At 41.9% G+C, this 11,481-nt stretch overlaps 2 protein-coding genes across 4 annotated transcripts in view; one reads left to right on the plus strand and one right to left on the minus strand.

Moving 5' to 3' along the window:
- The window catches only part of pbk (PDZ binding kinase), a 6,020-nt gene extending 2,376 nt beyond the window's left edge, over positions 1 to 3,644 (plus strand). Inside the window, exons 5-7 of one of the 3 annotated variants that reach the window (XM_079363032.1) lie at positions 902 to 1,031; positions 2,267 to 2,449; positions 3,124 to 3,644. In XM_079363032.1, coding sequence (XP_079219158.1) covers positions 902 to 1,031; positions 2,267 to 2,449; positions 3,124 to 3,356 — 546 coding nt within the window. In that variant the 3' untranslated portion in view covers positions 3,357 to 3,644. Of the gene's footprint in view, positions 1 to 901; positions 1,032 to 2,263; positions 2,450 to 3,123 lie in introns of all 3 variants that reach the window. The other 2 variants (XM_079363031.1, XM_079363033.1) reach the window with 2 other exon arrangements.
- A 391-nt stretch (positions 3,645 to 4,035) lies between these two features.
- Positions 4,036 to 10,960, minus strand: esco2 (establishment of sister chromatid cohesion N-acetyltransferase 2). The gene is made up of 15 exons (XM_079362985.1): positions 10,813 to 10,960; positions 9,825 to 9,891; positions 9,430 to 9,542; positions 9,022 to 9,316; positions 8,576 to 8,912; positions 8,169 to 8,275; positions 7,994 to 8,066; positions 7,821 to 7,866; positions 7,343 to 7,385; positions 6,873 to 7,008; positions 6,486 to 6,617; positions 5,996 to 6,085; positions 5,725 to 5,868; positions 4,974 to 5,158; positions 4,036 to 4,517 (listed from the first exon to the last, which is right to left on the minus strand). Exons 2-15 carry the CDS (start codon positions 9,872 to 9,874, stop codon positions 4,385 to 4,387), a joined length of 1,884 nt encoding a protein of 627 aa, XP_079219111.1. The 5' UTR covers positions 9,875 to 9,891; positions 10,813 to 10,960; the 3' UTR covers positions 4,036 to 4,384.
- Positions 10,961 to 11,481: the final 521 nt, after the last annotated feature.

Here is an 11,481-nt window from a genome sequence, read left to right on the forward strand (position 1 = left end):
GAAAGAAGAATGCGAGCACATCAAACGGGGAGCACACAGTTTCAGCCCAAGTTAGTGAAAATGAAACGGATTTATATGAATTATTAAGTGAAACAATTCATCTATGTGTAACTACGTCGAGGCTGACGAGGAAGTGTGGGAGTGATTCTCTGTGTTTCTCCCCCCGTTGACCGTAGCGTCCTGAGGAAGAGAAAATGTTTACTAAAGATGTGTTCAGGTTTAATTTAAAACCTTTCTATCACAGCAGCACAAACAGGGACAGCCTTATGCTTATCCGTATCTTTGACGTAACATCCGGTGTTTCCACGGCAACAATAAACATGTCTCATGAAACCCTTATTGGACAACACTACACCTGTTACAACTTCATATTGAAGGATTTCTCTGGCTTTAAAAACTGTTGTGAGTATTTGAGGGAATGTTCCTCAAAAACAAAAACACAGTTTTAGTCTCTTTTTATTTTTTAGGTAATTTCGATATTCCAACGTAAAATTCGACATATTATGGCTTTAATTGAAAAACAGGTCAGTGATGAATATGAATCATTAGCTTTCATTTCCCTCTGTACAGCCACACAGATTTAAAATGAAGAACATAAAAAGGGAAGGTTTCCTCCCTTCAGTCAGGCCTTTTAGTTTGTTTCTTGTCTTTTGACTTAAGAAGGATAAGTGAGTGATTCATGTTCTCAGTCTGATTTTAATCAAAACGTGCATGGGAGAAAGCAGATTCCCGAGATCTCTGGTAGAAGTTTCCTAAATCCCTTTCGCCTCCCTTTAACGTCAGCCATCTTCTAATTAAATTTGAAAAACAGATTTGGGTTTAAGCGAAAAAGTAAACACAGACGGACTCAGTTAGGCTATGCCTTTCAGGAATGTTCTTGTGTTTGTTTGTTTCTCGACAGTATCTCCACAGCGAGAAGAAGCTGCTGCACGGCGACATGAAGTCCTGCAACGTCGTCATCAAGGGCGACTTCGACAGCGTGAAAATCTGCGACGTGGGCGTGTCTCTGCAGCTGGACGAGAACATGAGAGGTAATAACTGGTGGATAAATTCATATTCCAACAGATGTTTTTTTAACAAAATATACAGATGTGAGCGCTGGATGGGGAACAAGGATCCTACAGAGAACGTATGGAACGAAACATTTCCCTCTGCTCAAAAAAATAAACATTTTCAAAGGAGTCACCTGTGCAGGAAGGTGAAACACTTTATTTATTTACTTATTTTTTTCCAAATGCACAGTAAATAATAAAACTATCATTTTAAAATATCATGATATCCTGCTGCATAAATCAGATGTTTGGACGCACATTAGTAACAGTATAATCAATACGAGGTTCTAGGTGGCCAGGCCTTTGATTTTTGAAGCGATTTTTATGATGTGGGTGAATTTATTTTGTTCCTGACACTTTGAAGAAACGGGGCGAGCAGTAGACGAGGAGGAGGAAGATGCTTTTAAAGAGAAGTCGAGGCAGAGCGGGCTTTGAGTTTGCGATCACAGCTCAGCGTTTATTGTCCAGGGTGAGTCCGAGATATCTGAAGGAGCTGACCACTTCCACACTGTCATAGTTATGGACTGGATGTGTGCAGCTCGGGTTAGTGACGAGCACTTCTTTAGGTTTAATGGCTAAGTAAGATGTACGTCCACTGAGTGTAAAAGAAGAGATTTGATAGGTTGTTTTTGGAGTGTATGAATATATAACAGGCTTCAGATCTGTGTTCATACCATCAGCTCTTTGTGGGTTTTGGCCTTTAGGTGGGATTTATTGATGTTAATAAAGACAAACAACTGTTTACAACATGTGATTAGCTGCGTTTCTGTTCCCAGGCTTGTAAACCAGGTGGATACGTTCAGACTGCAGGCTGCAGGCACCTCGTGTGACCCTGAGCTTTTCTTTTTTTTTCCAGAACAGTCTGTAACAGGGGGCTAAGTGTTTTTGTAACTCGAGCTTTTCTATTTTATTAAACTGTTACGTGACTCTTAATACGGATAAGCAGACAAATACCGTGACTTTTTAAGACAAGAAAGCGAACAAATAAATGTCAGATCAGAGTATGAAGTCATGTGACTGTGAAAGAGCCAGAAGATAAAGACTTACAAACATTTTGTCAGCTGATTCAAACTGCTGACTTTTGGATTTTGCTTTGTTGTGAAGAACATGAGCTTCATTTTTCAGCATCTCATAACTGTTTTTTCTTTCTTTCTTTTCTTTCACGGTATTTGAGTTTTATTAAAAGTTAATTCCTTCCGTCTATCTCCCAGTAGCCGATCCAAAGGCGGAGTACATCGGCACCGAGCCGTGGAAACCAAAGGAAGCTCTGAATGAAGAGGGAGAGATCACTGACAAGGCGGATATCTTCGCCTTCGGTCTGACTCTGTGGGAGATGATGACGCTGGCCATGCCTCACCTGGAGATGCTGGAGGACGATGGCGAGGAGGAGAACGAAGGTGCGAACAATACATTTGCACCTTGCATACAAAAAACCCCCAGTTCTAATCTACTCTTCAAATTACTGATCATGTTCTGTTCTTCTTAAATATTGATTTGATCGTTAGAAGTGTTCAGGTAGTCTGTACAGTAGGTAGCTCTGAAGCAGATGAATGATTTGATATTTTAGATCAGCCACTCCCAACTGCGGTCTTTGCAGTTCATATTCAAACTCCACTCTGATCTGTCTTTTGTTTTTCTCGTGTGACTGTAGCACGCTTCCAGAGGGCTGGGAGTATTTCCCAACATATTGAATTTCCTGTTTTGTTTGAAGACCTAATAGAATACAGTCAAAGTTAATCATCCTAAAACGTACACTTACTTATTTTCAAACCCAAAAAATGAGTCATGATAGTGAATAGAGTAAACCTCAGATGCTTCATGCAGTACTTTTTAGGGCCCACCAGGGGGCTGCACACATAAATCATAAAAATGCCAAAACGTAAAGTTATTCCGATTTTTAGACATTTCTCGTCAAGTTTAACTTGACTTTTCTGAACTCTTTTCGTGGTATTAAAATCCGAGACTAAGACTTCCTGCTGTCACTAACGTATCCACGCCTTTCTTCCAACGACTCGCAGCTTCGTTCAGAGATGCATCACTGACTTGTTAATATTTTGGGTTTGTCTCGTAGATGACTCCATCGAGGACAGTTTCGATGAGGACGAGTACTACGAGAGGTTGGGGACGAGGCCGACGCTGGATGTGGAGGCTCTGGGCAGCTCGTACCGGAGGATGGTGGAGCTGTTTTATCTGTGCACGGAGGAAGACCCAAAGAAGAGACCCTCCGCTGCACAGGTGGTCCAGGCTCTAGAGAGCAACGCCCCGCTGGAGAAAACACCAAGTGAGGTGATCGTTATCGACTGATAAACACCACTCTGTATGTTAAGGGCCCAGACGACTTTTTTTCTTCAGAGTAAAGAGACCCAACCTGCAGCACCATGAAACTTAAACATTAAACTCCATCCTCAATGTAGAGACATAGTTACTGTTGTGATCATTAGCAACCCAATTAGGATGGGCAACATTGTTTTTTTCCAACTTTTGCAATTATTTGTACGTTTACTTTTTTTTGTTTTGTATGTCGACTTTTAAAGCTTTCTTTACTGTGTTTGTGTTCCTGCACTTCTCTAAACATTCATATTTCTTGAACAAGCTCTTGTGGTTTCTTTTGTGATCCCCTTCTTTAATATTTTGCAGATCGTTCATCTTTTTTTTTTATAGTTGTTGGTAAAGTGGTGTATCAGTGCAGAAACCTGCTGTTTAAGCAAAGTTAATCAGTTCTTAATTGTAAAATGAAGAATTTGAAAAATAAGAAAATCATGATGACTGTATTTGTGTCCCTCGTTGGGAGCATATGTTGCTCTACACCAAAATACCTCCTGGCACAAATTCAGTAGAAATGAAATCAGATCATAAGATAGAGAAAGAGGACCGGAAATTATATGGAAATAAATATATTAAAAAATCATATTCAAAGGCACAGCACATCTATCCTAAGTAACCAGTTAGTGTGAAGTCTTTTGAAATATTCACAGGAATCATGTTTCAAACTGTAAAACATTTATTCACAGAGTCAACTGTCCATAAACGATGAAGGCGTGCTCCTCAAAGACGAGCTGAGCATTTAAATAAAAAGTACAAAAAACGATTTAAAAAAAAAAAAAGTGAAATCTTATCACTGCAGAATATAAACATCTGGATAGAAAAGCCTTAATGAAGCAGTGTATAAATACTGAGACATGAACCTTTAAAATCTCTACACCTGATCCTGAACACAAAGCAGAAACAGTCACACGGACGATGTCAACATGAACATCTCCACGTGGAAGACAACTGAACGACTGTCTGAAGGATCCCTTAACGCGACGGATCTTTTAACCACTTCTCAAACTTTAGGCGATGAAGTTGTAGACGAGGAAGGTCGGCGTGTTGCTGTACTTGGTGGCGAACACTTTTCCGTCCGGTGTCGGGTCAGAGAAGGCGATCTCTTCCTTGGCAAGATGGCTGCCGTACATGAAGCTGCTCCTAGAACACAACCAAAATATAAAAAGTGAGGAAACTAAAGATTAAAATGATTCTTTTAGATTGAAGCTGCATTGATTAGTGGACATGCAGTTCTTCCAACAAAAAACATTAAACAGCTAAAGATTTGCCGTTTGTGTTGCATTTATGGACGTTGCTGGAGAGCTTTACATATAAAAAGGTGTTTTGCATTTTCAATTGCAAAATTTAGCACAAAAAGGAAAGAAAGTGGGGCACTGCTGGCCTCGTGGTTAGGTAACACACTATAGTCCTACAAGTGGGAAGTCTGGGTTCAAGTCCAACCTTTCCCGGATCTGTTTATTTTTAAAGTAAATAAAGGATATTAAGCATTGAAAACATGTTACATTCTGTGAGACATCAACAAAGGTCTCGACACCAGAGAGGCTGGACGGAGAACGCTTACTCATTCCTCAAGCAAAAAGTACGATGAGTTCTTACCTGACGACGTCCAGCATGCGGGTGGCGATGCCCTTTCGTCTCGCCAGGCTGAACACCCAGATCCGACTGATCCCACACAGAGCTTGTTCTGGAACGGTGGAGCAGCACCAGGCTCTGTGTCGCTCCATGAAGTCGTCCTTCGTCATGTCTTTGCGTTTATCCGGCTGCTCGAGGACCCTGTACGCCTGAAGGGACCAAAACAAACACGAGTCACTGATGACGCCCGTTCAATGTTTAGGATCTTTTCCCCCCACATGATCGGCATGCATATACACAGAATGTTTTTTTTTTTTTTCTTCTAATCAAAGTGTGCTAACATTAGCCTGCTAACACAACAATACAGGATAGGAAGCAAGGGACAATTTTGTCTGCAGCTGCATTGAATGGTGCTTCATTACAGTGTTAGACTCCTTCCTGTGAACATGAGGAGAGGGGGGGTTGGTTTTGGTTTTAAGCTAGTGCTCAAGGTCGACAACTACAGGGTCAAAACGTCGCTTATTCGTCTTTTAATCGATCTTGTGTAGACTAAAACCCCTGATGACTTTGTGTCCTTTAAGGACTACAAATATCTGTTTGGAAAACAAACGAGGGAGACATTTGTGCTGCACAATGTGTCGTCCTCATTCTGAAACCCTGGTCACGAGAGCTTCAAAGTTTGACGCGTTATAGATTGTTTTAAGGGGTCAGAGGTCAAAGAGTGTCTTCACGGTTTGATACCCAGAGTGTAAAAACTCCACAGCTCGGAGCCTACCTGACGTATGGGTTCAGCGACCAGACAGCCCACCACCATGCGCTCCGTGTTGATGAACAGGTAGGTCTTGGCCTGTGTGGGTCTGCTCAGAGTCATCTGCTGGAAACCCAACTCGCTGTCTGCAACTCGCCGCACATCCTCAGCCTGAATTAAAGAAAAAACGCACCAAAGCACACATCATGAGAAAGACAGCAGGGAAAAAAAAAAAAAAAAAAGATTCAAATGACTCAAAACACTTTGTGGGAAACTGGCTACAAGCGCAGCCCATCACCTTTTTCACGGCGTATTTGGGATCATCTGGCATCACGAGGAGGATTTTTCCGTCCCAGAACTCGGCCACCACCCGCTCCTTCTTCCAGCCCTGGAAGCACAACAGAGAGAAGAGGCTGCGGTCACACGCCAACTACTAAGAGCAAACTCACCTCCCTGTGAAACAGAGCCCAGCTGGTAGCCATGGTAACAGATCGCTCGAAAAACACCAGAGCAGCACAAATAAAAACAACTTCATTACTTCAGAAGCAAAAGGAAACAGATGGAGAGGACAGCGGACACAACTAACTCGTACATGTACATACTTTAAACACTTTGGATGTCAAACACTAAATCTGAACTCTCACATTAACCTGCTTGTCACTCCTGTTTGTTTGTTCAGTGAAATCACAGGACGAGTTAAAGTGACAAAGATCACTTTCATGGATTTATCTTCTGTGCACGTCGACATGTCAGGAGAGCTCAGAGAGATTCGAAGGGGAAAGTCTCACCACGAATTTGATGGAGTCGAGGAAGCGCTGGTGGAACTGGGTGTGCTGGAAATTGTCCTCTGGGTTGTCTGCGCTGTACACCATCCCACATGAGCTGCAGGTCGTCGCTCCAAACTGCTTCTGGCCTGCGTCCTAAAGAGGAGCGATTCATTCAACACACACGGAAAACAATACAGAAATGTCCAATCAACTAAAACGATGATTCACTTAGAATAAAAACAAACAGTGAATCATCTTTAGTCTCCGTGCTGGTGAGTTGTAAATGTACCAGTTTTATTTTTAAACACCTGCATCTGGCTTTACTAGAAATTTATTCTGGTTCTGCAGGGTTTTACAAAGACAGTCATAATGCACACACTCAAGCATAATATAACCTTATTAACGTACAATGATGAGCTGGTCGTCATCCTGCTTCTCCTTCCTCCGGCGAGCAGGTCTCTCTTTAACTGACGGCGTTGTCTGCAGTGTCATTAAGGGACCAGAGGGGGTGCTGCAGGACACGGGTGCCCGTAGCGCTGCGGCCCTAGAGGACAACGAGAAATGATCTTTTATAGAACGAATGCAAAAACTGAAACGTCGGGTTTGATTCCTTCCTTTCCACCCATGAATAAAAAGAATGATTTGCTTTTGTTGACCCGTGCCTGATTGCAGGAAAAACTAACAGAGCACAAGGAAAACTGTTGTTTTTTTTTTTGAAAGTCTGATTCCTGGTATTTTCTGGAAATATTATGCTACTGTTAAGTAGAAAAAACAAACGCGTCTTTCCACCATCTGCTGACGGCAGACTGTGAGACTGTTACTTCTTCATATACTGGGAACACAGAGCTGAACATCCTGTATTGATGAGACCGACTCACCTCTTGGAGCTGGAGCCAAAGATGGGATACACTTGTGCCGATTCTGTGGAGAAAACAAAAAAAAGTCTTAAAGCTTAAAAAAGGAACCAAAATGATCATTCACGTCATCACAGTGAGGGAGGAGGACCGGATCATTCTGCCTCTTAAATCTAAATTAGCACATGTGTTTTCTCTCCTTCACAGGTTAAGTACATTTTTGTTATATAAGCATGAGTCTAATGCTAACTGCACAGGTTTAATCTGTACTTATATTTACTCTTAGTCACATAGGGGGCTGCTAAATCTTGTTTGGGGCTTATTGTATACAGAAGGGAGGGGGGGACAGCGGTTGTGTATTGTAACTAATGTCTTGTGTCCTGCTACTGGATGCCTTGAATTTCCCTTTGGATCAATAAAGTGTCTGTCTGTCTGTCTGTCTAAAGCACGGCCATGCTAAATCAACTGTTCAGCTTAGCAGCTCAAATGTTAGTATACATACCTTTAGGTGGGCTGGCAGCACAAGGGCTGATAGAGCCGCTGTCGACCTAGAAGGACAGTTCATTGAACAATAATCTTACTGTGATGAAGCCAAGTACACTGAGCACGTTTTTAATCTTTGAAGGAGCTCAGATAAGTAGAGTCAACATGTGTGTGTGTGTGCTCCTGCTCTACCTCAGGAGTGGAGGAAGGACTCGCTGTCGGGGTCAACACAACGGACATCTCCTTAGTCAGCGTTTTGAGAAATCTGCAGGAAGAAGATGAAGCTCATCAACCACTGACATCTATTCAGAAACCATTCCATCGGTGTGGATTATTTGGGGGAAGCTGATCATCTTCGGTAAAGCACCTCGACGGCTCGTCGTTTGTCGAGTCCATCCAGTCAGTCGGATCAAATCTGGATCTCTGCTTGGCGGTCGGCCGGTTCTTTTCTGTCTCACCTGGCTGGACAGCAGCCTGCAGGCGAGCAATCCCAACAATAAGTTCATCTTCGCGTGAAAAGCGACTTCATTTAAAATAATCTGTCAAACAGCTAAAAGAGCAACAGACAAAGCTCAAATTCAAACCTGAAGGTCCAATATGACTCATTTTAAAAATCAATAAATAAATATGTTCCACTGAGGAATCCTTTAATCTAGATATTTCTACCAAATCTGGAGAAATCCCTTCAAGGCTTCCCTCTAATAAGAACTCTATGTACCCTGCAAAGACGAACAGTTCCTTTGGAAAACATGCTACAGACTTCGTGTCCCTCACCTCTGCAGGAAGTTTCTGCTGTTGGTTTGTCGTCGCTGCAGGCTGCTGAAGCTGCGGCTTCTCACTCTTTTTCATCTGTGACGGGACAGCTTTGCTTTTCATCGGGACTGGCGCGGACCTGTTGGAAGACTTGGGTGCAGATTTCTTGTACATGGACGTGGGTTTCTTCCCTGTACCGAAGAAAGCGGCTCCAACGAAGATCTTGGGTTTGGGCTTCGGCTTCAGGCTGCTGAAAGTGATGGTGATGGACTTCTTGGACTCTGGGGGCTTCGTGCTGCTGGCTGGAACAGCAGTGGTTGTTGTTGTTGATGCTGCTGCTGCTGGTTTAGCAGGGATGCTGTTGAATGAAATCATGAAACAACTGTAAAGAACAAAACAACCCAAAAACTCTAATCTGTGGTTTGAAAAAGCCGCTGTGATTGGACGGTGACTCCAGTAAAACAAACCTGCTGCTAACCGCAGGCAGCTTGATTGCCTTCGTAGTCGTCGCATAGCCTTTCACGCCCTTCTTCCCTGCAGCCATCTTTCTCGGCTTGCTGCCTCCTTTGACATTCTTCGTCCTCTTCTTTTTCTCCTGAGATGGAGGAGAAGGAGGCGTCAGAGGAGGAGGAGAAGGCAGAGACTCCTTAACGGCCTTCCTCTCCAGCGGAGTGAGGTAGAGTGACTTCTGCTTGCCGTAAAAGGAGCTCGTCACCACAGATTTCTTAAACGGGGATTTGCGGGGTGACTTGGCGGGAGAGCCTGGAAAAGAAAAGAAAAGGAAATGAAGAGAGACATTTTCAACACGCCACGAATGCATCTATTAAAGGTCGAGCGAATCCTTTTGAGCAAAATTCAAAATGACAACCGCCTACCTGCTGCTCTACGTGGGGACTTCTGTGGCGAAGCACAGTTCTCCTTGTTCAGACGCCTGGCGGGCTTCTTCCTGGGGGATCTCTCCTCCCTCTGACCTTTCTCTGGTGGATGACTGAGAATGGAGTTCAAAGGTTAAGTTTCCCCCAGGTGAACTCTTAAAGTTTGAATCAAATGACATTACAGGATTCAGTCGATGTGCACATTTGTGGAAATTGAATCGTCCTCTGTACAAGTTTCAATATATAAACAGAAGTTTAGCAGCAACAAAATAGAAGAAGTGATCTCTTACAGACAAACACGACACATGAGGAGCTGGTCAAACTTTACAAAGAGTGTCATGAGCTTCTTTTTGACTGAGCTCACAAACTAGCAGATTCAACAGTTCACGTCTCACCTGTCAGAGTCCACAGAGGGGAGCTTTCTCTTCCTGGTCGCGGTCGGCATCTCGTCACCAAGTTCACCTTGACACAGAGAATAAAAAAAATTGTCTCATGAGATCTTCCTGATGAACATAGAAATACAAGGAGGTGCTAATTGTTCAGCTTCTGAATCAAACTTTTCTACAAAAAAAAATAAAAAAGCAAGACAACATGAAAGAGAAGCCATTTAAGTAATTTACTAGATAAAATATAAAAATCACTAAAAAGAAAAGATAACTCCAATCATTGGCAATATTATCCTCATCCCAACTAACTTTCAGCTCAAGATACTCTAAACTTAAACATCCTGGGTTTTTATAAGATTATAAATTCTTCATCTTCGAACTAAACTTGTGCACTATTAGAGACACTATTAAAGTGGAAATTATAATAAATAAGTTATTATTATATATCTTGCATCACCAACCTGCTGCAGTGTGTGGGGATAACTTTACTATTAATATCTAATCTGCAAACTTAAGCAACTCTCAATGCAAGTGAGACCCAGATCCTGCAGAAACTCCAGACTAGTCAAAGGGACTGGGCTTCTAGTTTATGATCTACACTCATTAAATGATGATTGTAAGATTCAAATGTGATTTTTAGCATCTTATTACTGCTGTGAAATGACAGAAAACATCTCTGAAGCTTAGACGAAAATACACGATTTAAAAAAAAGTGCTTTTAAGGTAAAGACGCAAACCACAGGAGGTCGATGTTAAGATGGATATAGACATTAAAATATTCACTAAATTAATGCTTACACCTAAAACAGTAAAGACTATCATCATGCCCTCTGAATACATGTGAATTGTGCAGACATGGACAGAAACAGCTGAAGGATAATGAATGGATCGATAATTGGCGGGATGACTTTAGTTTGCAGCCTCAAAAACAAACACGTCAAATGTGACGTTTTGAACACCAAGAACTCCACAATAAAACACGTTTAAAGTATCTTACCGTGCAACACAACACAATGAATAATGTTGTAAAGTTTGACACGCGCGCGGGTCTGATGCCTCCTCACTCAGCGCGCGATTCTCTTCTGTGTGTTTTGAACAGCGCGCGCCAGTCCTTAAAAAAAATAATTGCACAACCCAGAAAGACCCGGAAGAGGAAACACTTCACTTGCTGCCAACAAGATAACGTAGATTAAGCCTAAGAGGGAGTTCCGGATGTTCCCTTCAAAATAAAATATCTCTTCTGGATTATTATTGTTCTTAAAATTTAATCTTTGGCCATGATGACAAGAACTAAGAACTAGTCGACCCATTTTGCTTTTTAAAAAGGCTGTAAACAATATAATAATAATAATTTATACTTTTTCCTTCAGTCAGCTTCGAGCGGACACTCAGGATTTTACACTTCGACAGATATAGAACAGAACACCTGATGACTCGCTGTGAGTCGATGGCGATGGCGGCCATCTTAGGTCAGGCAGCTGGCCATGCTCATTACATTGATGTCAATTTTCAACCGATTTTCAAATGGTTTGATTTGTTAAAAACGTCAGAGACAGGCATTTATATTAAATCCTTATTGATGTATAAAACATTTAATTGTTCGATGTACGTTACAATAATAACCTTTCGTATAATATTAACTAAATACATTACAGTTAAATATAGC

The sequence above is a fragment of the Symphodus melops genome, assembly GCF_947650265.1.
Source record: "Symphodus melops genome assembly, chromosome: 1".
In the NCBI taxonomy this organism is placed as follows: domain Eukaryota; kingdom Metazoa; phylum Chordata; class Actinopteri; order Labriformes; family Labridae; genus Symphodus; species Symphodus melops.